Source organism: Chaetodon auriga, chromosome 7 (genome assembly GCF_051107435.1).
Source record: "Chaetodon auriga isolate fChaAug3 chromosome 7, fChaAug3.hap1, whole genome shotgun sequence".
Lineage (NCBI taxonomy): Eukaryota > Metazoa > Chordata > Actinopteri > Chaetodontiformes > Chaetodontidae > Chaetodon > Chaetodon auriga.
In genome coordinates this window covers 14717701-14744557 of record NC_135080.1, presented here as the reverse complement: position 1 = coordinate 14744557, position 26857 = coordinate 14717701, and the positions used below count along the sequence as shown (strand labels likewise).

Sequence of the window (26857 nt, the reverse complement as noted above, 5' to 3'; positions counted from 1 at the left end):
AATCCGCAAGTGTGAGCGTGTGTCCCTGCATGTGTGGGTTACTTTGATCTGTCACAATCAGTGTGGACAATTTTAGATTTTTTGGGGGGCTGTGAGTTGAGTTTATGGTTTGTCAGTTTGGAGGAGGGAAAGAGGAGTTACACGCTATGACCACATGCGCCAAGTTTCTTACTTTTCTCTTTTCCCTTGCCTGTCAACCCCTTACCCTCCTCTGTCTTGTCTTTTCTCTCTGTGTCGCTCTCATCAGATGTCTGAGATAAAGAATGAGTTGGACACACTCCCTATGAGGGCCATGCTGGCTGCAGCCTTCATCACCTATCTGTCAGCAGCTCCTGAAGACCGTAGAAGACACTGTCTGGAGACATGGATGGCTCAATCTGGACTGCAGAGTAAATATACCACCACTAATACTTTAGGCCAACACGGTAACACCAGCATACTAACTACCATAAACGCCAGCTTCTGTTCTACGCAAACACACCACTACCCACACACATGGCCCAATGCACTGCGTTGATACATGTGGTACATGTACAGCACATACTAGTATTATTAGATATACACATCATTAGAATATTAGTGCTGATTGAATAATTCTGAAAGTGCAGTGTTGAATAACTTCGACTGAAAGTGTGACATAAAGTGTTTAGGCACTACTGTTGACTTGGGACTTGTTGTCAAGTGACTGTTGGTGTCCAATATCTGCGTTTTGATTAACATTACCAATGCTCTTCGCAGTGAGCAAGCATAAAAGTAAGCATATGCGTTTGTATTGCGTGTGTTTGTATCAGAGTTTGACTTGCGGTCGTTCCTGTGCTCGGAGAGCGAGCAGTTGATCTGGAAGAGTCAGGGGCTGCCCTCCGATGACCTCTCCATGGAGAATGCCCTTGTCATACTACAGGTTAGACAAGTCTGTCAAATCTCGTTAGTCTCTCTCCTTTTGTCTTAATTCCCCTGATAACAAAGTTGCTTTCACACAGACGGATATGTTACAAAAGTGATTTAATCACCAAATTCTGTCTCTTTCTCTACTCTGTTTTTATTTTAGTTTTTTTGAGGCTGAAGTTATTGAACACTATCTTTGTATTAGCTTATAATGAGTCTTTGTTTTGTACGGTGAATGCGCTTTTTAACAGATATCAAAGCACAATGTTACCACAGCATTTACTTGTAACAATATGACCAGTTGTATCAAGAATTCTGCCCTTGTTGCCATTCATCTGTCCTCCATTTGTCTGTATTGTGTTTGTGGGTTGTTTTTACCATTGCTGCCCTCAGATCAATGCTCTCAAATTACGGGTGAGTTGTTCCGCAATTCATTCTTACAACCCAACATTAGTTTAGTGTAGCCTCTGTTTTTCCTCACTGTCTCTGTGTGTCTCTGTTACAAGTTTGTGTTTGTGTGTGGGGGTGGGGGGATTGCAGGATATTGACAAATCACTTCAGTAAAAGTCGTTAATGTATATAGTGAGTTAGTTGCTGGCTATTAAGAGAGACATGAGATGTTTGTAATATATATAAGCAAAGGCTGGGGGAATAAACAGACAAATAACCAGGTTTGAGATGGTTTGAGAAAGAGAATCCTTGAGCAAGAGACCATGAAATAGAGGAGCACAGGATGAAAGGATGGCGGTGGACTTCATTCCTTCGCCTGGCATAGGAGTGACGCTGGTCGATAAGCATGACAGTCACGAGACAGGACTGAACTACATTCTCTCTCTCTCCCACACACACACGCACACACCTCCTTTTCCTCAGTAATTGAGCCCCCTTCTAAGTAAAGCTATCCCGAAATGGCAAAACCTGAAACATGTTTCTTTATCATTGCTATGCACTCAGAGTGTCGCCTGTCCATTCTTGATCGACCCGTCATCCCGAGCTACAGAGTGGCTACGCACACATCTGAAAGAGCACAGACTAGAGGTTATCAACCAACAGGTAAACACACACACTCACACATATATGTTAAAGAACACACTATAGAGGTCATTAACATTCACACACTTGCACAATGGTGATATGTTTTGTTCAAATCAACCGTAAATCAACCCTAAGTAACAATATTGCTGTTATATGTCACATAGTTCTGTGTCACCAACCAACACTGGTATTGAAGGTACTCTTTCAGTTGTGTGTCTGTGTCCCGGCTCTCTACAGGATAATAACTTCATGACATCCCTGGAGCTCGCGGTCAGATTTGGAAAAACACTTATCATCCAAGAGATGGATGGAGTTGAGCCTGTGCTCTACCCACTGCTGAGGAGGGACCTCATCGCACAGGGTGCGCACACACTCACAAACACCATTTTCATACAAACGGAGTTGTGGGAACTCTTTTGAGCCTCAATCAGAGGGTTCACCAACCAGTGGCTACTAACTGAAAAGCAGACTGCTTGCCTCTGTCTTAGGGCTGCTTTCCTAAACTGCAGTGAAGTCCCACTTTAGGGATATTTCCCAAACATGTTGTTAATGAGTCCAGGTTATTCTGCACCTTGATTTTATTTAGTTTAATTGAGTACTTCCTGACCAGCGTAGTCTGCTGAGAGCGTTGCTCTGTACAGCATGAAGAACATCCAGGTTATGCATCTGATATGGTAAAATTGGTAAATGAATTCTTAAGCACTGACTATGTCACTGTCATTTTACTCTTACTGTCAGACAAAAAACTACTTCTCCATTAGTGTGTCATTATATCACAGTGTGACCATTTCCATGAACTAATTTGATGCTAATACACAGAGGATTCTCATTGGTAGCAAATGAAGCAGTATTTTCAGCCTGCCATAAAAAATGTGAAATTGTGATCAAAACCCTCTTATTTTTCCCATTTGGAAAAGGCTGATGCCACAGAGGCTATAGAAACGGAATGGCAAATGATAAACTGTACATTGACACCCATGTGGAGGATTTTTGAAGTGGTAATGAACATGCTGTGGAGAAGTATTACAATATGACTCAGGAAAATAAAACATGACCAAAGAAGAGGGTGGATTAATACACATAGTTAAGAAAAGAATTAAAGAAACAAAGATAATTAAAGAAGAAAATCAAGTTTGTCACTTCACATCACTCTTTGGTACATAAGATAATGATTGTTTTTCGTTTGTCATTTTCCATTTGTTATATAAGCACAGAAATCAAACCTTCAGAGATGGGGTTTAGGGGTCTCAGTAGGAGCTCATTTATTGAGTTTCTGTGAAATACTCTGTTTTTGTTCCTCTCACTCCAGAATGAATGAGTTTGTAGAAAGAAAGCTGGAAGAATACAGAGCAAATAAGACACTTTTAATTCATACAGATCCATTATTTTGTACTGATGCTGTCAGATTCGATTGTTTGCAAGTCCAGAAAAGGCAAGTTCATTTGTGAGACGTGGTCCACGGTCATTTTAAGAAGAGGAGGCAATTACATGTAGCGTAACCTTGCTAGTCCAACGTCCTCAGAAAGATTCAGACAGCTGAATACTTTGCAGTTATCAGAAGTATTTACTTTATATAATCAGCATGTGGATGTTCTCCTGCTTTGTTCATAATATTTTCGTTGTAATTGTCTCTCTAACAAAGTTTAAATGAGATGCACAAAGAAACGTCTTCTGTTCACTCATGGCTGAGTTTGAATCTGGCCTTCCGATTTCACCTTCGATATTTCACTTCTATTGGTTTAGACGACTGCATACCAATCATAGTTGCAAACAGCTGCTTTAATCACGTAGGTACATGTAAACAAAGGTTGGAAACATACCTGTGAAAATGAGGGTGATTCATAAGGCTATGAATCATCCAGGGAGAGGCGTTGTCTATTTGTAGCTGAATTGGAAAGAGTGGGGGCAGAGAAAATATGAGAAAGGGCAAGTTATTCATTTAAAAGTGGTGTTGAACAGGATGGAAAAAGAGGCGAGACAAAGGCATGGCAGCACTGCATTGCAGACATCCAGGACACAGTGTGGAGGAGAAAGTAAAAGGGTGAAAATAGGATTTATGGCGACCGCTAGTCTGTACGATACCTTATATGTTATTAACAGAGACTTTTTTTTTCTGTCCAACTTCAACACCTATGCATGGGCACGCACACAGGTCCCAGATATGTGGTCCAGATAGGAGACAAAGTAATTGATTACAATGAGGACTTCCGTCTCTTCATGGCAACACGGAATCCCACCCCATTCATCCCCCCTGATGCTGTTTCCGTGGTCACAGAGGTTAACTTCACTACCACCAGGGCAGGCTTGAGAGGACAGGTAACCTACAAAATCCACACTCAAACACAAACACGTACACAGTCTACTCTAATAGCCCAGCAGTAAATGGTTCCTTTGTCAATCTAGTTTCTTGTTTTATGACACTTTATTGGAGCGGTGTTGATTAATCTCCAGGCTGTGTGAGGCTGTAGTCTGTGTTGGCGTTTTGTAAAACAGAGCAATACAAAGAAAATAAAATGTAGTTAAGGTTTCATCTCCTCCAATTGTGACCACAGCTTCAAATATTCTGCAGTGTTTCAGTTTGGTGCTTAGAATTTCATGAGAAAAGTGAAAAGAAGTGCTTTAACAGTGGAATGATATAGTTTATATAGAGAATATCTACTGTGTGCCGTAGTCACACTGTGTGTCCACTTGCCCATTTGTGTGTGTGTGTGTGTGTGTGTGTGTGCGCGCGCATGTGTGTGTGTGATAGCTGCTAGCCTTGACCATCCAGCAGGAAAAGCCAGAGCTGGAGACTGAAAAAACAAGACTATTACAACAAGAGGAAGACAAGAAGATACAGCTGGCTCAGTTGGAAGAATCACTGCTTGAGGTACACATGCAGACATGCAGCAGACACTGTGAGACTACAGTAGAGGACAATTCCACCTTTTGGAGTACTGGGAGAGTTTTATGCTGGGGCAGTATCCTATACTGTGTTTTGTATTGCTGTACCAATACCATTAGTACCTACAAAGGCACAATTATATACACCCAAGTGATATGATTGTGCTTTAATCAATAACTTATCATTATGCAATGTTGATAAAATCAGTGTGTAACTCCATTTTCTCCCACTTTGGATTGCTCAGTTCCCTCTGTACTGCAGACCTTGTTGTTGCTAACTCCTGCTGTTGGTTGGTCGTTGGTTGATGTAGTAAGTAGTAAGTGTCAGACCAAGCAGGAGGAATTTCTAGTGCTGCAACAAGGATGTGATCTGTCACCAGCTTCGCTCCCGTGAATGCTGCCTGAAATGTTTGATGGAGCACTCAGCCTCTGCTGGGTATTGAACCCATGTCTCTGCGGTAGTGGAGGAGTGCTTTTTTAATAACTGTACCTTTAGTTCTGGGGTTAATTTGTGAGATAATTGTACATAAACTAAAATATACTAAAAGTATTTTAAGTTTGATTTTAAGTTGTTTCAGTGAATCTTCATATCCAAAGACACTCACATACACACACAGCTGATGGACAATGTGACACATAGACACCCGACTTAATGATCAATGTGCACACATTCTAGGGGGAATTTGGATGGACACACACTCGCACCCACACACACACACACACACACACATACACACACATATGATCGTGCCAAGAGCAGGATGTCAGCCCTTCACTGGTACTAGACATGTAATTATTCTTGAATTGTAGGAGCATATTCGACTTGACATTTCCATGCTCCAATGCTTTCTCATCTATTTTATTTGAATTTATTTGAATACAAAAAAAGCCCTGCATCAGCCTATTCTAAAATGACAACTCTTGCTTCTGCAACTTTTATCAGATCACAGATCTCAGCAAAATGACAGATACATGACAACATGCTCTCTCTTATCCCCCCCCACCCCTCTTCTCTTCTTTTCTCTCATGTCTAATCCTTACCCTGTCTTTTCTTTGTACCTGCCTGTCCCTCTGTCTTTCTTTTTCCTGTGTCAGACCCTGGCTACAGCTCAGGGTAATATTCTGGAGAACAGGGAGCTGATAGACAGCCTCAACCAGACCAAGGCTAGCAGTGCTCTGATCCAGGAGTCACTACTGGAATCCCACAGGCTGCAGGCGTCACTGGACCAGGTACTATACTTCAGGCAAACATGAAACAATGCCATGAAGAGCAGTCTTGAGAGACCAGTAGATATACATGGTATATGTGTGACATCTTTTAAAGGTATTTTCACATTTCAGTTCACCCAGTTAATCTGTAAAAATAAAAGAAAGTATATAAAAAGAATCACATTTTAAAGCAAGATTTTTGTCATCCTTACTATGTTTTATTCAAGCCATATCAGAGTGGTATTTCTAATTCAATTTGACCATTTCAAAGAGAATCAGTATTAAGCAGTGGATTACTGTAGTGTAATAACCACTTGGAAGTCGCTGTTTAGTTAAATGTTGCCCTTCACTGTCTGCTATACTGTTCTAACACACTAGACTAGGCAGGAGATTGAGGTCTGAGATCGAGAGTCAGCAAGCAAGACAGAGAGGCATGTGACAGAGAAAGACAAATAACGACAGTCAGAGACACAGACAGAGAGAATGAGTTGAATGTATGATGATATTTATGCCCAATCTGCAAATGTAAAATTACACCTCTTTTGTGTATTTGTGTAATTTCTGGCTATTATCCACAGTGATGCGGTATACAATTATTTCAACTCATTTGAGTGGTCTGCAGATAAACAAGCTCACAGCCACTCACTGCACAAACTGCTACAAACATCAGATTGCACAGGTGCACAAGACAGGAGCTGTTGTAGACTCATTACATAATCATCCTCTAGGGTGCAGTGTTACACCAGAACTGTTTATGTGCTTTTCTCTTCGTTGATGTTTTTTTTATCTGTATCTGGTTTTTGTATATGCACCTCCCTATTTTTTTCACACATTTCCTATGTCATCACACCTCACGCTGTCCATCCTCATGCTCTTTCTCTCTTATTTCATCTTGATTCAAGTAAATATTTTCTCTTCTCCTTTTGTCCTTATCAATACCATGTGAATCCCTTTCCCTGCCCTCCATCCCTCTCTTGTTTTTTTTTCTGTAACTCTAAAACATCTGTGGTTCTTTTTTTCTGCTGCGTCATGGCTTTACCCTTTCTCTCTGTCCTTTCTTTTTCTCGTTCTCCCTGTTTTTATTTCAGGAGCGGGATGCCTACTTGCCTCTTGCAGAGAGTGCCAGCAAGATGTATTTTGTCATCACAGACCTGTCGAAGATCAACAACATGTACCGCTTCAGCCTCGCTTCTTTTCTGCGCCTCTTCCAAAGGGCTCTTCAAGCCAAGAAGGTGACTGGATGCCACTCAACTCTTATACTGCTCCCATTTTCATCCTGCACATGATGTTTGTCTCACAAAATCGTTCCAAATAATCTGCCCTTGAACTGAAAGCAACAGCAATACAACACGTTCATGCAGGTAGACAAATAAATGAATAATTCAACAGTTAAACAAAAATACTAATATGCACACTGTGTTACTTTCGACAGTGCAAATAAAAACAGAATGTTTATCCTGTTGTTGCTTGTTATGTTGTCATTCACTATGATGCCTTTAAGTGCAGCAACTCTTGCGTTACAACAATGCATTGACTGTCCATGTTGGCATCTTTATAAAGTGCACCTTTCAGGCTGTTCTTTGTATGTGCATGCACAGAAACTCTGAAAAAGTTATGATTCATTTATTTTACACCCCCTGAGTTATAGACACAAAATCTTACTAGTAGTATTAGTAGTATTAATAGTATTATTAGTGTACAATGTGGCTTGTGTCAGTTTTAGAAGTAGCAGTTTTTATACAATTGGAGCCCAAATGCAAGACAATACATTTACATGGGCACATGGTGATAGAAATGCTGCTTTATTCAGGTTCTTTCTAGATGATTTCATTGCAGTTGAAGTCAGCTTGATTTATTTCAGCTCATTCCGCTTTGTTTTCTGCAGCAAGTTTATCTCAGTCTGACCTGTGCAGCTGGAGAGCGTCATGCACTGTATCGCACCGCTGTTCTCCACCTGAGCCCTAAACACTGTCTGATAACCAGAGCACACACACGCAAATGCATATTCACACACGCACGCACAGACACACACACACACACACACACACAGGCATGCACACACTGGGTTGGGAGATTGAACACTAATTCCCCAAATCCTGTGTGGGTTGTTAGAGCCAGTGCTGTCATCCAAGAATGTCACCAGGCAGCAGCTGGTCAAAACTGTTATATGTGTGTGTCTGTTTGTGTGGGCTTGTGTAGGTAGGCTTGTGGACACATTCAGCGAGTGTGGTCACAACACCGCACTGATTCATGGACTCTCTCTCTCTCTATGTAGCTCTTGGTTTTTTTGTTGTATTGAATGACCAAGTTTAATTTTCCATGAGCTGCAGATGGTTCCTGAGAGTTGCTCACACACAGACACTTCAGCAGACATACACAACACAAAGTGCTCACTCACACTACACCTGTTTCTGATTCTCGCTCTCTGATTCTTCTGTTTCGCCGTTGCTATAACACTTTCTTCTTCATCCTGTCCCACCCTTGTGTATTTAATAGATGTTTCTGTTCCATGCTGTGTATACATTCTGACAGTTTTACTGCTGCCCCACCTTAGAGAGCAGACACCAGCATCCACCAACACAAACGTCTCTCTGTGGTAATTTGTATGTCAGTGACGAGAAAGAATGAAGGTGTGAAAGAGAAGAAAAATTGTACAAGTTAGATGTGTGCCCTTGTGTCTGTTGGACCCTGAGACATCCAAGTTACCTTGATGTGACAGAAAGAGAGAAGACTTTCAAATGAAAATGTCATTGGTAACCTTTTTAATTTAAGTGCTGAAGCACACAAAAGCACATAACACAGTGACACAAGTACTGTGTCATATTAAGCAAGGCTGAGGAAAAAAAAACCCTGAATCTGTTTACAGACAGCGTATCCCTCATAGCTCGTCTCACTAGTGCAGCTGCCCCTTCTCTTTTTGTCCTTTTCCCTCTCACATTGTGTGTTTGTGTGTATGTGTGTGCATTTTAGGAAGCGGAGAATACAGAAGCCAGGATTGCTGCTTTGGAGGTCAGCTTAAAGAATATGGTGTACGAGTATGTCTGCCGGTCACTTTTCAAGGTAATACATGCACACACAGAAATAATACAAATGTCGTTTTGAACAGTTCCTGTCATCTCTCTGGTCATTTGCACAGGTGAGAAGTAAGCAGCGACAGCAGGGCTTGCATTGCAAAACGGGTTCTGTCTGTTTTGAGATAAACAGCTTCATATCTGCCTTGTTGTTCCTTGTTAAATTGATTCAAATGACGTGATGTTAATCTGAATACAACAATTGGCCATAAACACATCACTCATCATGAGTCAAAGGTGCTTAAGTCGACCGTTGTTGAGTTGACACGCAAGTAAAGATGTTGATTTCCTCACCTGAATGCTCCTGCTTTGCCCCCTCAATCCTTTCTCCCTCACCACTATCACAATTTGCTATGTTTGACCTTCCAGCCAATCATAGCACCAGATTTAAGATGACAGGCTGAAAGTATTAGGTTACCTTTTTGTGTAGTCGTGCTCTTATTGATCATTTAGACCAAAACCACAATCAGATAAAAAAAAAATACATTTACACACTTATGCAATCAAACCTCTGCATCTGTCACAGTAATGAAGTGTCAAATATTGATCAGCAGAGCAATCATTGCATTGATCAGGCAGTAAATGGTAAATGTAATTTCTCTGTCTGCAAGTGTGTGTGTGTGTGTGTGTGTGTGTGTGTGTGTGTGTGTGTGTGTGTGTTGGCAGTTTCAGGCAGAGTGAGGGTGGCTTTTAGCTGCTGATCACATCTATAGGGTATCAACCCAACAGCTGCACACAAGCACACATGCACGCATCTAGACAGTAGCAGCCCAGTCATTAACAGAGAGGAAACAGTGGACTACATTATCAGGGCTCCTGTCAACAGCTGCACCACAAAAGAGATAGTCTCAAGGGGGAGAGCAGAGTAGTGAGAGAAGGGGTCCAACGAAAAGATAAAGGTGGATCATTAACAAAAAAATTAGGAACGCAAAATGGGAGAAAAAAAGAAGAGGAGGATTTGAAAGGGGAAGGGAATCAAGAATAGAAAACATCATGATATACTGTATGCATCTTTGGAAAAATAAATAAGCAAACCATCCCATATTTTCATAATATCTGTATTTTTTACAGCAGTCGAAGGCACTTCTATTCTAGTTTATTCTGTATTTGTATTAAATTCCACCACAAACACAACTGATTCAGCTTAATAAGGTATTGATTGAGCATGGCTAGACACATCAAAGCTGTGATAAAGAATCTCTACCAGATATTGATTGTTGAACCTCTCACAAGCAAAGATTGTTTATTTATTTATTTTTATTTTTTTTGTAGGTGTAATTTTGTCAAGCTAACGTTATTTGAACTAAAATGACATGTTTCTGTTATATTTCTGAACAGCTTCGGTCTCACTTAATGTATATAATATGTGACACATTGTCAGTTAATTAAAATTACAGTATGGACAGAATTCAACAGCGTGTTCCGCCTCTGCAATGACCTGCAGCCGTGACAACGCTTGGCTGTGACAAACAAGTTCTGAAGGTGCAACAGTATGTTGGCTTTGTCACTTGTCTGAACCACGCACACTGAAGCATCTTTGCAGTGCTTCCTGTTTTTGGAAATATTTGTCCATAGAGAACATGCGACAGTAACAAAGACAAAGTTTTTCTTTTGGACACACTGGTGTACACTGGAGGGTTGTACACTGAGGAGATTATCTTTTTAGGGTAATAAAGTAGTAAACCACCAAAGATGGAAAACAGTAAGACTGTGGATTTGTGTGTGTTTGCTGTGCACACACACATCTGGCTATGTTGGGTCTGTGTGTGGAGTGGCAGGTATAAACATTCAAGAGGTTAACTGAGTGTGTGTGTGTGTGTGTGTGTGTGTGTGTGTGTGTGTGTTTGAGAATGTGGAGACATCTCTCAGCACATGCAGTAGTTTGAGCTGTAGTGATGTGCTGAAGTGTGACATATTCCAGGCTGTACTGTCTACTGAGGTTCCTGTCCTGTCAGTGTCAGTATGACAGCAGTTCACACGAACACTTGCAGGATTTTTATCCTCATTGCACTCTGTTTGCTTCATTTCTCTCTGACACACACACGCTCATAAAAAAACTCAAACAGACATACCGTACACACACAACAACCAGGACATTGTGCCAGTCTTTGTTTGATCAGTTATATCATATTGCTCGGCTCTCTCGATTCAACTGTGTGCGCTGTCACTTCAGTAGATGGAGTTGAACTTGGCAGCTTGGCGTAAATCATCCAGACATCGGATCAAGAGACGAACCGTGGAGAGGGTCGGAAAGAGGGCACGGTAGTGAAGAGCTCATGTCCAAATGTAGCCTGAAGGTTAGCCTCACTGCAGCTCAAGCTGGTTCTACAGCTGTTTGTAAGAGTGCGGAATATAATATTAGGTGACAGGCACAGAGATGAGCTATGAAGGCTTTTGGAGGTGTGGGAGTAGTTGAAGTGCTTAGACCCTGTTTATCTTGGTTGGTTTTAATTTGTTAAACAATTGTCTCACAGTTTTTGTTGCAGTCTTCAACCTTTATCACAGCTAAACATAGGTACTAATATCAAATCACACCGAGCTGAGACCTACAGCTGCTGGGAAGGAAAATTAAAAAATACAGAAACGCTGAGCATAATGTGTGTGGGAGACTCAAGTCTATGGTATTCCTCGGGGGGAAAAAATACTATTGTGTGTCAGTCTGTGTGCTAGTGGTACATAGTTTAAGATGCTCTTTAAGGTGCATGTTAAAGACCGCTGAGAGTAGAAATGACCTTATTTGATCATTAGATGCTGGTGCCCTTTGCACACTGTCTCTTCGCCTAATGGAGCTTAATCTCATCCAATGATGCTGTAATTCAGTAACAGTACAGTAAGCACATCGGAATAATTGTAGGCACTTTGACTAAAAATGAGGTTTCCTCAGACAGACTGCCATGTCTCTTATGGACATGATTTTTCAGCGACAGTGCCTACATCTGGAAGCAATAACAGCCGCTGTGAATAGCCTAACTGATTAGATTAACACAGTCATCTGACTTATTGCCACTTTATACAACATTGAGAAATATTATTGCATTGCATGCTATTTCTAAATTGGTTGTTCTTGCCCGGTTGTTGTTAAGTGCATGAAATGAAATTGACATAAATATACTGTACATGACCATTACAGAAGCAGTGTGGCTGTACTTCAAAGTGAATGTTATTTGGTGCACTGTCTGTTATTAAGCTCGGTGAATAAGTACTGCAATATTGTTATTTGCAGCAAAGATATCAGAATCAGTTATAATACCTACTGTGACTGTTGAGGGAATAAGATATTAATATAATGCTATTGGAGTTTATTTAAAAAGTCAAGTATGTAAGGAAAAGTATATGGAGCGTTTCTCATTTTTAGTTGTCACAGAAGTTCATATAGTCTGAAAGTATTACAGACAAGCAAACACGCTGGCGGCAAGGAATGAAAGAAGCAGGAGGTAAGCTGCGCCGCACTGTCGTAGTTACTGTGATTTACATGCAGCTTTCTGTCTGTCTTTAAAAAATTATTTACAGCATATATTTGATTGAAGTTTTTCTTGTGTATGAGTTTGCTGAGATAAAAATACAACTATGGTTTTCAAGGAGGGTTTCAACCTGTGAGGGAAAAAACAAACAAGGCGTGCGTGTGTGTGTGTGTGTGTGTCTGTGTGCTTGTGTTTCCATTACTCTGTGTGTGTGTGTGTGCGTGTGTGTGTGTGTGTGTGTGTGTGTGTGTGTGTGTGTGTGTGTGTGTGTGTCCGTGCGTGCATTTGTATATTTGCTTCCTGCATTCTCACTGCTTTCTCTGTTTCCACTGCAGTCTCTGGGTCACTGTCTTTCTGTGTCTCTCTGCGGGTTGGAGTGGGATGAGCATCTTGATTAGTGGCTGTTTCTATTACTCTCTCAAACTCTCCCAGTGAACGAGAAACAAAGAGAGACAGGCACAAAGAGGGAGAGTGTGCGGGAATGATACAACGGACTGTGTTGTTCTTTAAGTCCCTGAGGTTTTTTGTCAGAGTGTTGCAACCCCTTTTCAAGCCTGTAAGTTAGGCAGGCTGCGCTGCCTGTCATGTAATGGGAATATGAGTGTGTTTGCTCGATGTCTGGAAGAGATGCTAACATTTTGTGCTGCGCCATGGCTTTCTTTGTTTGTAATTTTGAGTAGGGCAAAATAGCATGTTTTCATATTTGTGTAAATCTCTCCCTCCTTCCTGCTCTCTTGTCTCAGGCTGACCAGATGATGTTTGCCATGCACTTTGTGAAAGGCATGTATCCTGAACTCTTCCAGGAGAGCGTGAGTATCTTTGCAGATTTAGTATCTGCATGTATAGGATTTCATCAGTAGCCTTTTCAGAGGCAAATTAAATCTATAAATGAAGCTTTGGACCTGCTAAATGTTAACAGCACTGTTTGCTGTAGGAATGGGATGTCTTCACTGGATCCATCGTAGGAGAAGTGTTTAAGAAAGAGGTAAGAGGGCAGCTTTTTTCTGAGAACAGGAAAACTGTGCACCGTTTCTCTTTTAGACTTACACCTCTCCTCTCTCGGCAGGAGTTCCCCTCTTGGATTGATCACGAGAGGCATGGAGCAGTGGCCATTTTTAAAGTAAACGCAATGATACACACGCTGACATACGCAATGCAGTGCAGTGTGTGACCATAGGGCAACATTAATGCTTAATAATGTAAACAATCATTTTGACATTTAGACATGGAAAACAATAGTTTAATGCCTTTTAAATAGAAAGTCAGCAAAGCAGTCCTTAGTGAGCTTAAATTATATTGGATCTACTTATCTGCTATTATTTCTTGACCTTTCCGTCACCTTTGACTTCCTTTTGACTTTTTCCATCTCTCCTTCACAGGCTACATTTCCAGCCCTTTACCAGTCCCTCTGTTTGAGTGACTCAGACCTTTGGCTGTCCTTCTCTCAGAGCTCGCAGTGTGAACAGGAAATCCCATCCTCCATTGCCAAGAAGATTACTCCCTTCCAGCAGGTCAGCTTTCAATCAAAAACCATCAGCCAGATGGAACAAGTTATCATTATTTACAGCTCATATCAAAAGTCTGCACACATTTAAAGCAGTTTGGTTGTGTTTCTGAGTACCTTCCCTCACATGTGGTTTGAGATTGAATAAAGATTTAGCTAATCTCAGAAGCCAGTTATCGTTAAAGTCAAGCATGCACATTGTCAAGACAATGCACTTATTCATTTACTTTGTGTATTGTTTTCTTAAAAATATATATTTTTAAAAGAACGTCTCAAATAGGGATGTTTCGATCGACTAATTTCCCTGACGATGAAAAGGAAGTTTAAACTTGACTAGTTGACTAGTCCGAAAGTAAGAAAAACACTCAGAAAACGGTCGAAATTGAGCATAATTTAACCTGTAAGGTTTAAAAATGTGCAAAATAATATTTTTTGTATTATAAGTGCCATTTTAAACCATTAATGACATTCTTCAAGAACCAAATTGAATTTCAGATGCCGCTGAAATGTGTGGCACTTTGCACCGTGCATCAGGGTTTTGGTGCCGGCCCACGTGTCCTGGAAGATTTCAGTGTCCTTGACAAATAGGAGAAAGTTCAGTCAAATTTGACCTGTAATTAATGACCCTATTTCCCCGTGTTTTTGTGTGTAAGTGACTAATGGGAACACCTGTCGGATACTGATCAAGAGCGCTGCAGCTGGCAGCTGCAAAATGGGCGACAATGTAATCCCTTCGGGCGTTTGCGCCCCATCAGCCTACGTCCACTAAAAGGGCTTGTTTTTGCCTCTGACAGGCTCCGATTGTTATTCGAAGTATCTGACAAGAGTAAGACTTTTTTGTTAAACCAGAAACAGCCACTATATCACTCTCGCCAAAGCCAACAGACTCCATTTATAGAAACAATAATTTTATCACTGTAGTCATTATCACCACAGAGATTTACATGTTAGACTTCAACACATTTTCCTTGTAAAAACATTTTCATTACCAGATAACAGGGTATGCACACCCCTTCAAATGTAGTGGTACCCGTTTTCATTTGATACGAGTGGGAATGACCGTCTGGAGTTTTATGGATACCTGCTCCTTAGCTTATCTTTTTTTCTTTGCTTTCCACAGCTGCTGTTGGTTCAGGCTGTCAGACCAGACCGCCTGCAGAGTGCCATGGCAGCATTTGTCACCCAGGCCCTTGGTAAGTGTCTCATTTTAGGAATTTTTTGTTCTTTTTTTTTTAATTATTATTATTTCAATCATTGGTGCCTGAGTGGGATGGAGTTAAGCTCAGTACGGCTCCACTGTGGTTGACCACAATACGCATGAAAAGCATTTATTATTCACAGTTTCCCACTGCAAAACAACACAAACGAATCACATTCACAACATATTCATTCTGCCCTCTGGGCACCTCTGGAAGCAGGTCTCATTTTTATTGATATTTTAAGGTTGCTCTTCTTTCCCCTTTTGCTCTCACTTGGTCACATTAATGAATCTCCACATATCACTTCCTATGCATACCTTTAAAGTGCATTGCAGAAGATAAACAAACCAACGAATATATTTGATTGAAATGATAAATTGAAGCTGTGTTTTCAACAAAGCAACATTATTTGTGTTTGTTCTGATAAAGGTTCAGTAAATCTTTGTCCTTCCAAGCTTGAGTGTGATTGCGCTGAATAATTAGCTGTAAGCATCATGATTGACTACATCCTCCTTTATCCTTTTGGTATGGAAAGATGCTTGTTTTTTCCACAAGTACCTTCTGCCTTCAGACTCCACTCAAGCAAAATATTCTCAGACAAGGCTTTTATTCTGGATTTCTGAGCAATACTTCAGTCATCAGAAGTGTGATTTTTTTCATGATACTCTTCTCATTTTTATGTATCTTTCATTGTGAGAATACCACTGTCCTTGAGTAAATGCCATATATTCAAACACACACACACACACACACACACACACACTTCCCGCTGCCTGTTCTCGTTTCTCATGTCTGTCTTTGTCCCACACTGACACAAACACAAATACTACCAATACGCGTGCACACACACACACACACACACACACACACACACACACGCTGTTATGACGTTATTAGTGAGTGTTTAGTTTATTGTGCTTAATGAGCCCATTCATTCAGACCAGATAATCCTAATGGTGTGTTGGCCTCTGATGACACTATCTGTGACGCTGCTAATTGGTGTCAAGTGAAAGTAATATGCAGGTGTTAATACAGGTGTATAAAACTAATTTTCAGTTGTGTGTGCTGTGTGACAAGACATACTAATTGACTGATGTTTTTTCAAGTTATAGGTTCTGCCAGTGTTAGCTGTGCAGGACTGTTTTTGTGACAAACAGCTCATACATTCATCTGCTCGTGTGAGTGTTTTTGGCGGTTTTTGAGTTCCTCACAATCAAGTTAATCACGTATCACAGCACACAATCCCAGCTGACCATTATGAAGCTTTTCCTATTGGGTCGTCTAAATGTAAGGCTTATGTCTTAATATGCTATTACGAAACAACATAACATCTGTAACATAAGCAAAGGTCTCAGTTTTAGTTTGTTCAGTCCTGAATTTTGAAGACAAGAACGTACTCTTTATGTCCTTTACTCTCTGGTCCTGCACCTAACATTGTCAGTCATACAGTATACCAAATACACACATACATTTTAAAAAGCCCTACTGGGTGTGTTAACCTTGGAGAAATCTATGCACTTTGGATGTCAGCATCTTGTCATATGAATATTCCTAAGTGGATAAGCAATAATTCAAGGCCAGACACTCCTTATTTGAATGGGAAAGTGCTACTCAGCCCCACCCAAAAATAGAATTTCTATTGTGCTGTTCCAGTGCTTCTGGACAGTCAAATACACCTCTATGAGTTTAGGAACTCAGAAGGTAATCAGTGGTCCAGGGACTTTGAGTCATTTTGTTGGCTCAACTTGTGTTTGAGACGACAGCCAAATTATTTTCATTTGAATATCCAGATCAAAGCTTTTCACTAGAAACTAAAGCCATGTCCTAGTGAAATCACTATTGATGCTGTGATACTGACCCAGGATTGGTTCCATCAATCATTTTCTATGCAGCAGCTTCAGCTTCATACGTCTGCAGTTTACTTTTTCACTGTATTATTTATGCTGTCAATCTACATGAGGAGAGCACAAGTCACATAAATCATAAAGTTAAAGCTGAGCTGCATATTACAGAAATAACAGGAGGATTGAGAAAGGAATTAGGATTTATAACGTACTGCATGGATGAGCAGGAGGTGCAGTGTTAGAGATTTACATTGCATAGTGAGAAACAAAGACAAGTGAAGGAGATGCTGGCCTGAGAACAGCTCTGGGACTCTCACAGACGCACAACCAGTAATTAAACACCACTGAAGGAAGGGTGGTGCAGTTGTAATGTTGAGCCATGGGGTCCATTCTTACACTATATTTGGTGCGTTACTTTTGATAGTATGTAGTTTGTGTCTCCATTTTTCTATATTGTTCTGACAAGATACATTTTCAGAAAAGAACTGACCATGGTGACCTGGTTGTTCACATCAATTTTTTGTTTTTCATTGATTATTGAGAATTTTTTTCCTGAATCTACTCCATTGTGTGTCTTGTGACTTTAAAACAGATGCCCCGTGTGAGGCTTGAACTCACGACCTTCAGATTATGAGACTGACGCGCTGCCTACTGCGCCAACGAGGCTTGAAAAGCTCCCTATTGTGACAGAAAGAAGTTGTCACTGTTGTGACTGCACCGTCACTTGATTTTTTTTTTTTAATATCCAGCTTCTGTACCAACAAGGCAGTTAGGGCTCTTGTCACAGTATAAAACATGAGCAACAATAATCATGGTTGACCATTAACAAAAGAGGGCAAGCGCAGGTTGAAGAAATAACAAGATTAACAATATATAATTCAGCAAAACAAATGATAATAGAGTGCATGTGGTAGTCAGTTCAGTTAGTGGCGAATGTGTGTGCATGGATGAGTGTGAGGTATGGTGTCAGATTTATGCTACATAGCGTAAAACAAACAAAGACGGACTGCCTGTTGTCCCAGCGGGGCGGTTGGAGCTCTTACTTTTGACAGTATGCAGTTTGTGTCTGTGGTGTGACTACATTTTTAGAAGGAAACTGCCCAACAAAAGGCTTCGATGAGATTCTTTGATCGTAGCCATCAGTTGTACATTTTTCATCTTTAGATGAACTAATGCTTTGTGTTCTCATAGGACTTTAAAACAGATGCCCCGTGTGAGGCTCGAACTCACGACCTTCAGATTATGAGACTGACGCGCTGCCTACTGCGCCAACGAGGCTTGAAAACATGTGAAGTGTCGTTCAGCGGAGTTGTCATTGTCGGTGTCGAAGTGTCTGCAGATTGTGCCAACAAGGCAGCTATGGCTCTCTTTGTTTAGTAAAAGGTGAGCACCACCAATTCATTATTGGCCTCAGAAGCAACAATTGAGGAAAACTGTCTCAACATTTTGACGTGTTGACGACTTTTTCATTCCTAAAATTTCTTGTCCATGTTAGTCTAGGAGTTGTGTGCATGGATGGCTTTGAGGTATGGGGTCAGAGATTTACGCTGCATAGCGTGAAACAAAAAGTGGGAGAGATGCTGGCCTGAGAGCAGCTCTTGGACTCTCACAGATGCACAACCAACCATTAAACTCTACTGAAGGAATGGTTGTGTATTTGTGTATTTGAACACATAACTGGTACACTACTTCTGACAGTGTGCAGGTTGTGCCTCCATTATACTAGTTTGTTGTGATGAGACACATTTTCACTGTGAAGCTGCCAAACATAACGGTTCTGTGACATTCTTTGATTGTTGACATCAGTTGATGCTTTGTTTTTCAAAGAGTATTTCTTTGTACGTGAATCTACTGCATTGCGTTGTCATATGACCTCAAAACAGATGCCCCGTGTGAGGCTTGAACTCACGACCTTCAGATTATGAGACTGACGCGCTGCCTACTGCGCCAACGAGGCTTGAAAGCATAGAAATTATGATTGAGACGAGTTGTCACTGCTGCGACTGTGAAGTAATGGGATTTTTTTTTAAATATCTATCAACTGTACCAACAAGGCAGAGAGGGTTATTGTCACATCTTCAACAGTGAGCAACACCAATTCAACTTGACAGTGCATTCAATCTCTATGGAAACACAAGACAAGCAATATAAATACAACAAAGAAATGATAATACAGAATGTGTTAGTCACTTTAGTCAATCAATATAAGTACAGTAAAGAAGTAATACTGCAGTGCATGTGGTAGTCAGTTCAGTCAGTGGTGAATGTGTGTGCATGGATGAGTGTGAGGTATGGCGTCAGATTTATGCTGCATAGTGTAAAACAAGCAAATACGAGTATAGCCATCCAGAGACTAATTGTCCATTCTTACTCCGCATAATTGGTACATTACTTTCAACAGTATACAGGTTGCATCTCCATTATTCTGTTTTGTTCTCACGCAATACATTTTCACTGAAACGGTGGCTAACATAAGGAATCTGTAAGATTCTTTGATGACTTTTGGTATCAACAGTTGTGTGTTTTTCATCTTCATGTAATGTTGTGTCTTTTCAATCTGAAAAGAAATGCCCCGTGTGAGGCTCGAACTCACGACCTTCAGATTATGAGACTGACGCGCTGCCTACTGCGCCAACGAGGCCTGAAAACATGGATATGGTGAATGAAAGGAGTTGTCTCTGTTGTGACTGTAGAGCCCTGCCTTGTTGGTACAGTTGGTGCTCACAACTCCTCTCATACACAATTGTCATATTTTCAAGCCTCGTTGGCGCAGTAGGCAGCGCGTCAGTCTCATAATCTGAAGGTCGTGAGTTCAAGCCTCACACGGGGCATCTGTTTTAAGGTCAGATGACAACACGATGCAATAGATTCACATAAATATGAAATATAATACAGAACTGCCATGTTTGCCAGCTTTCCAGTGAAATCATATCTCGTCACAACACTGAAAAAGGGAAATAATGTTTAATAATCTGGGGAAATTAACTCCCTGGAATAAATCTGAGGTTACAAATCTTGATGTTATCCTGGACTCAGATCAAAGCTTCAAGTCCAACATCAACAAAATGACAAAAACTTAATTGCTAAATGAGAAAGATGCTGAAAAACTTCATGCCTTTATTTCAAGCCGAATCAATTACTGTAACACATTATTTACTGGCCTCCTGAAGTAAACCACTGAGAGGCTATTAACCAAAACCAAGAGGACAGAGCACATTAGTCCGGTTTTAGTTGTTAAACTTCTTGTGTATGTTAGTTTATGAGTTGACCGTTGACAAAAGACTAATTATGCACTCATCTCCATTATTTTGTTTCATTGTGACATGATACATTTTCACTGAAAAGGCTTCTGTGAAATTGTTTTTTTGTAATCTATTGTCTTTTTGTTTCAATGGACTTTAAAACAGATGCCCCGTGTGAGGCTTGAACTCACGACCTTCAGATTATGAGACTGACGCGCTGCCTACTGCGCCAACGAGGCTTGAAAACATGGAAATTATGATTGAGAGGAGTTGTCACTGTGGACTAACTTGACTTTTTGGATGTTGGCTTGTGAGTTGACGGCTGACAAAAGAGGGCAAGTGCAGGTTGAAAGAAACATAAGAGTGACAATATAAATACAACAATGAAATGATATCGCAGTGCATGAGGTCTTCAGTTCAGTCAGTGGTGAGTGTGTGTGCATGGATGAGTGTGAGGTATGGCCTCAGATTTGTGCCGCATAGTGTGAAACAAGCAAAGACGAGTGGGAGAGATGCTGGCCTGAGAGCAGTTCCAGGACAGTTTCAGATGCACAGCCAACAGTGAAACACTACCGAAGGAATGTTGGTGTGTTTGTAATGTTGACAGTATGTAGTTTGTGTCTCCATTATTCTGTGTTGTTGTCACAAGATACATTTTCACAACTAATCCATCCAACGTGAGCCATCTTTTGGGTTCTTTGATTGTCGTCATCAGTTGTATGTTTTTCATACATTTTTTTCCTGAATGTACCACGTTGTGTTATCATGTGACCTCAAAACAGATGCCCCGTGTGAGGCTCGATTATGAGACTGACGCGCTGCCTACTGCGCCAACGAGGCTTGAAAATATGGAAGTTATGATTGAGAGGAGTTGTCACTGTTGTGACCGTGGGGTAACTTGATTTTCTTCAAAATGTCCAACTCCTGTACCAACAAGGCAGTTAGGGCTCTTGTCATATCTTTAGAGGTGAGCAACACCAATTCAGATTGACAGTTCATTCATCACTTTTGAAAGAATTGTTTATTCTCTTTGTTTGTTAAACTTCTTGTTCATATTAGTGGAGGAGTTCACCGTTTACAATAGAGAGAAAGCTCAAGTTGAAAGAAACATGAAAGTGACAATATAAATACAAAAATGAAATGACGTTGCAGCGCATGAGGTCGTCAGATCAGTCAGTGGTGAATGTGTGTGCATGCATGAGTGTGAGGCATAGTTTTAAACCAGCAACAAGGAGTGGGAGAGATGCTGGTCTGAGAGCAGTTCCAGGACAATGACAGATGGCCAACCAACAATGAGACACTACTGAAGGAATGCTGGTGTGTTTGTAATGCTTTCATATGTGAGTTCAGTCATTGAGAGTCCATTCTTACATTACAATATGAGACAAACACGCTGCCTGCTGCGCCAACTAGGCTTGAAACAATGACAGTTGTGATCGAAAGGAAGGCAAGCGCAGGTTGAAGGAAACGTGAGACTAACAGCATAAATACAATAAAGAAAAAATGCATGAGCTACTCAGTTCAGTCAGTGGTGAATGTGTGTGCATGGATGACAGTGAGGTATGTTCTCAGAGATTTACGTTGCATCGTCTAAAACCAAAACAAGAGGCTTAGATGTTGGCCTGATAAGAGCTCTCAGACTCACTGATGCACAATAAGTAATGAAACACTACTGAATGAATGGTGGTGTATTTCTAATGTTTTAAAATGCAAGTTCAACTGTTGAGACACTAACTGACTCTTCCTACACCACATACATGCTACATTACTTTCAACAGTATGAAGTTTGTGTCTCCATTATTCTGTGTAGTTGTCACAAGATACATTTTCACAACAAATCCATCCAATGTGAGACTTTCATGAAGGGGAGGGGGCCGAGAACTGAACCTTGGGGGATGCCTTGGGGGACGGTGTACAGCTTGTGTCTCCATTATCCTGTTTTGTTGTGTCGTGATACATTTTCACTGGGAAGCCCAACATGAGGCCTCTTTGAAATTCTTTGATTTTTATCATCGGTTGTCTGTTTTTCATCTGAGTTTAAAACACAATTTTATTTGTTGTGACTAGATACATTTTCACTGGAAAGCTGCCAGTGTTCTATGTTTTTTGTTGATTATGTTTCATATTTATGTGAATATACTGCATTGCGTTGTCATCTGACTTTAAAACAGATGCCCCGTGTGAGGCTTGAACTCACGACCTTCAGATTATGAGACTGACGCGCTGCCTACTGCGCCAACGAGGCTTGAAAACATGGAAATTATGATTGAGAGGAGTTGTCACTGTGGACTAACTTGACTTTTTGGATGTTGGCTTGTGAGTTGACGGCTGACAAAAGAGGGCAAGTGCAGGTTGAAAGAAACATGAGAGTGACAATATAAATACAACAATGAAATGATATCGCAGTGCATGAGGTCGTCAGTTCAGTCAGTGGTGAGTGTGTGTGCATGGATGAGTGTGAGGTATGGCCTCAGATTTGTGCCGCATAGCGTAAAACAAGCAAAGACGAGTGGGAGAGATGCTGGCCTGAGAGCAGTTCCAGGACAGTTTCAGATGCACAGCCAACAGTGAAACACTACTGAAGGAATGTTGGTGTGTTTGTAATGTTGACAGTATGTAGTTTGTGTCTCCATTATTCTGTGTTGTTGTCACAAGATACATTTTCACAACTAATCCATCCAACGGGTTCTTTGATTGTTGTTGCAGTTGTATGTTTTTCATACATTTTTTCCTGAATGTACCATGTCATGTTATCATGTGACCTCAAAACAGATGCCCCGTGTGAGGCTCGAACTCACGACCTTCAGATTATGAGACTGACGCGCTGCCTACTGCGCCAACGAGGCTTGAAAACATGGAAATTATGATTGAGATGAGTTGTCACTGTTGTGACTGTGGGGTAACTTGATTTTCTTCAAAATGTCCAACTCCTGTACCAACAAGGCAGTTAGACACTTGACAGTTCTCTTCATTTGTAAAACTTCTTGTGTATGTTAGCTTGTGAGTTGATTGTTGACAAAAAAAAAAGGGCGAGCACAGGTTGAAAGAAACATGAGAATGACAATATAAATGCAGTAAAGAATTAACATCGCAGTGCATGAGGTCGTCAGTTCAGTCAGTGGTGAATGTGTGTGCATGGATGAGTGTCAAAACAAAAATTCAACTTGACAGTTAATTCTTGTCCTTGCAAACCACAATTGAGAAAATGATCTGAACACGTCTAATTATGTGCTCGTTCTGCAGCTTTTAATCATATGACATAGTCTTCATCACTGCATGGAGGTGCTCAGCTGACATGGAGCTGAAGATGTTCAGACTTCCCATTTTTCCAAAAACAGTTTCACACCCAAATCATTTCACAAGTGGACATTTAAAAGTGCCCTGGAGGAAATAAGGTGGTTCCACAAAAGGATGGATGGCAGAAAATACAGACAGACAGAGGAGAGGGCACTTTGGTGAGCCAGACTACTATGACTATCTTGCTTTCGACTGATACCAAGAGCTCTATTGACTAAAACTCAGCATCAGCTGTTGTGCAGCTGCTCCAGAGTGCTAATAATAATACTAGCTCGTTGAGGGTGATGCTCAAGCCTTTGTTTGCACCTTTTTTAATATCTGTGTTTAAGATTGTCCATCAGTTTATGTCTTCATGCTTGACCGTCTGTATGATATTCGCTTGTTTTATTGGGACTTAAGATTCTCATTCTTGCATCCACATACTTCATTTTCTTAAAACAGATGTCCCGTGTGAGACTTGTACTCATTAGACTGAGCTGCTACCAACTGTACGAACGACGCTATTGGAGCTTTTGTCAAATATGTGAAAACCTAAACAATTGCCATTCAAGATAACATTCTATCTTTTGTATGTGTGACAATGTATTTGTGTGTGTGTGTGTGTGTGTGTGTGTGTGTGTGTGTGTGTGTGTGTGTGTGTGTGCGTGCGCGTGCGTGCGTGCGTATCTGTCCTCCTGAGCTCATCTCTTAGCTCTCTTATTCTGTATAGGTACGTGTCTTTTGAGCTCATTCTCCAATGGCATGTGTGACTTCATCGTCTCTCCTCCTGTTTGTCTACGGGCAGCTCAAATAAAACACATCAACTCCATCCTGATAAAACAGAGAGTCCTCACACTCCTTGATCAGCAAGTCATTGACGACGGTGTCGTGTGTGTACAGTTGCATGATGTGGGTGAGAGTGTGGCTCTGAATGAGAGCGTGAGATAAAAACAGGGACAGGAGAGAAGAAGATTTTGTGTGTACGTGTATGTGTTTTTGGCTGTAAATCAGTATGCTAATGAGGCATGGTCTGTAATCCTCTTACAGCTAATCTCACTCAATCCCCCCAGTCCAGGCCTGGGCACTGCTCTCACACACAGGCATGCCTGGGTGAACACAACCACACACACTTGTGCTTGCTCACTGGCTTGCTCATTCTGCTTCTCAAAAATACAAACACTCTTTCACATACACATAAAAACATCCCTCTTTCTCTCTGTCTTATCATTCATCATCCATCCAAGAAGACACCATCAATCAGCATTTAAATGCAAATGTATCCCGTCAAATACAATGATTTTAGAAATATAAAAAAATATATAGAAATGTCCTGTGTTTCTGTGTGACAAAGTGTCACAAGTCCTCATTAATTTTTAGCCATTCAGTGTTTCCTCCACTAAGCAGTGTTTGAACCATAGGGAGACCGTGGCACTGTCTTTTTCTTGGCTCTTCTTTGCCCTGATTGTGTGTCATAAAAGCCAAGGTGAACTTTGCTATTCACAGACAGCGGATGCTGGTCTGCTGCACGAATACTGATTACCTGCCCATGTCAAAGGTAGTCGTGTATGTATTTGTGCACGCGCACATTCTGTAAATGCTCCCTTTTTTTTTGCAGTCAGACATCACAAGCCATGTGGTCAGATGACTGTTTTTCTTAGTGTTGCCATGGTGATGCAACAAAAGGTCACTCTGAGATGTTCTCTACGAAGACCTTGTGTGTGTGCATATGTGTACTTTGGTGCGGCAGATTGCATTTGGCAGCAGACACCAAAAGAATGTTCAGGCTGGAGCAGTCATCTCAACCACAGAAGACAGCGCTCTGTGCGTGTGCGCGCGCACACATGCGAGCGTGTGTGTGCACGTGTGTACACACGTATGCATGCACGCTTGTGTCTGAAAGAGATACCCACTGATATGTGCACGAATAACGTTGCAGCGGAATTTTTAACACAGCCACTCACATTGTCTGCGCTTGTATTGCGTGCGCTTGTGTGTCACTATTAACTCATATCTGATATGCGATTCAATATATTACAGCAGGATTAGAGCCTAATGCTCAGTGAGGAAACACACACATGCAGGCACACACTCAGACGTATACACAAAGAGCCTGGCTTCTCAACACCAGGGGGCTGACAAGGTATTCTTGTGCGATGTGTGATGAATACTGGTGCATACCTAGCACTCAGTATGCACAGCACATCGCCCTCCTAATCTCTCTTGCTCTGTCTCACTGTCTTCCTCGTATGCCCTCTCTCCCTTTCTACATCATTGCCTCCCTTCTGCTCTCCTTCTTCTTCTACCTTTTTTTTTTCTTTTCCCCAACCCCTTCCCTATCACCCCCCATCCCACCCCCTTTAGGTACTGTCTACCAATGTTCATGCCTTCCCCTGTCTCCCTGTCATCTTTTCCCACTTGATTTGTCTGCCCTACCTGAGCCCCCCTTCTACCATCACCAAATGTCCCTTTGCCGCTACTTAAAAGCATTGACCTTTTTTGCCTTTCCTCTGTCCCCTCCTGGTGGACCCTGTGCAGTAGATCCAGTCACTTTGACTTTGAGTAGCATGTCAACTTAAATGACTCTTTCTCATTCTTCATTATCCTCCTATCTCCTTCTCTCTACAGGTATGAAAGAGCTCTCCCCTCCTCCTCTGAACCTGCGACGTCTATACACTGAGACACTGGAATGGGAGCCGGTGTTGATCATCATCTCTCCGGGGGCAGATCCTTCCCAGGAACTTGCAGAACTAGCATCTGAAACCGTGGGCAGGGACAACTATCATGAGGTAGAGAATAACTGCAATAAATGGGAGAAATCATGGCAGTTTAGCAAGAGCAAGGAGATTTTTTTTTTCAAAAGACTACCAAGATCTGATCTACAGACGTCTATTGTGCATGCAACAAATGGGGAAAACAAGATTGCTGCAGCTTCTTGAATGCTGTATTGAAACACAGTTTGAGGTATAGCACTTGATAATGTTCTGCCAGTAGAATTCATCAATTGTACTTTATTTCAAGACAGCAAGCAGTCTGAGAAAACTGCCCTTGCAAGACACTCCTACACACCTGCTGTTATTCACTATGTGGTTAATACAGCTCTTCACGAACAATGCTGGTATTGTTTTATCTTTTCGGAATTATTAACAAATCCCCCGAAGAGACAAAACCCACAAAGAAATGTATCATACTAACAAGTATTGTCTGATGTACAGTAGCTTCTGCACCTGTGCCTTGAAAAAGAATCTGCA

At 41.2% G+C, this 26857-nt stretch overlaps 1 protein-coding gene and 8 non-coding genes across 9 annotated transcripts in view; 2 read left to right on the top strand and 7 right to left on the bottom strand.

Moving 5' to 3' along the window:
• Positions 1-26857, top strand: part of dync2h1 (dynein cytoplasmic 2 heavy chain 1) — a 98747-nt gene that overhangs the window by 43782 nt on the left and 28108 nt on the right. The window contains exons 67-82 of the mRNA XM_076735074.1: positions 248-389; positions 792-901; positions 1279-1299; positions 1840-1938; positions 2158-2281; positions 4073-4236; positions 4670-4789; positions 5899-6033; positions 7101-7244; positions 8983-9072; positions 13288-13353; positions 13479-13529; positions 13611-13664; positions 13924-14055; positions 15169-15241; positions 26235-26395. Of these exons, the coding sequence (XP_076591189.1) occupies positions 248-389; positions 792-901; positions 1279-1299; positions 1840-1938; positions 2158-2281; positions 4073-4236; positions 4670-4789; positions 5899-6033; positions 7101-7244; positions 8983-9072; positions 13288-13353; positions 13479-13529; positions 13611-13664; positions 13924-14055; positions 15169-15241; positions 26235-26395 (1686 nt within the window). The remainder of the gene's footprint in view (positions 1-247; positions 390-791; positions 902-1278; positions 1300-1839; positions 1939-2157; positions 2282-4072; positions 4237-4669; positions 4790-5898; positions 6034-7100; positions 7245-8982; positions 9073-13287; positions 13354-13478; positions 13530-13610; positions 13665-13923; positions 14056-15168; positions 15242-26234; positions 26396-26857) is intronic.
• trnam-cau (transfer RNA methionine (anticodon CAU)) lies at positions 17685-17757 on the bottom strand. The gene has a single exon. It is a non-coding gene; the product is annotated as a tRNA-Met (tRNA).
• Positions 18297-18369, bottom strand: trnam-cau (transfer RNA methionine (anticodon CAU)). The gene has a single exon. It is a non-coding gene; the product is annotated as a tRNA-Met (tRNA).
• trnam-cau (transfer RNA methionine (anticodon CAU)) lies at positions 18976-19048 on the bottom strand. Its single transcript has one exon. It is a non-coding gene; the product is annotated as a tRNA-Met (tRNA).
• On the bottom strand, positions 19660-19732 carry trnam-cau (transfer RNA methionine (anticodon CAU)). The gene has a single exon. It is a non-coding gene; the product is annotated as a tRNA-Met (tRNA).
• Positions 19850-19922, top strand: trnam-cau (transfer RNA methionine (anticodon CAU)). Its single transcript has one exon. It is a non-coding gene; the product is annotated as a tRNA-Met (tRNA).
• On the bottom strand, positions 20500-20572 carry trnam-cau (transfer RNA methionine (anticodon CAU)). Its single transcript has one exon. It is a non-coding gene; the product is annotated as a tRNA-Met (tRNA).
• On the bottom strand, positions 22506-22578 carry trnam-cau (transfer RNA methionine (anticodon CAU)). Its single transcript has one exon. It is a non-coding gene; the product is annotated as a tRNA-Met (tRNA).
• trnam-cau (transfer RNA methionine (anticodon CAU)) lies at positions 23107-23179 on the bottom strand. Its single transcript has one exon. It is a non-coding gene; the product is annotated as a tRNA-Met (tRNA).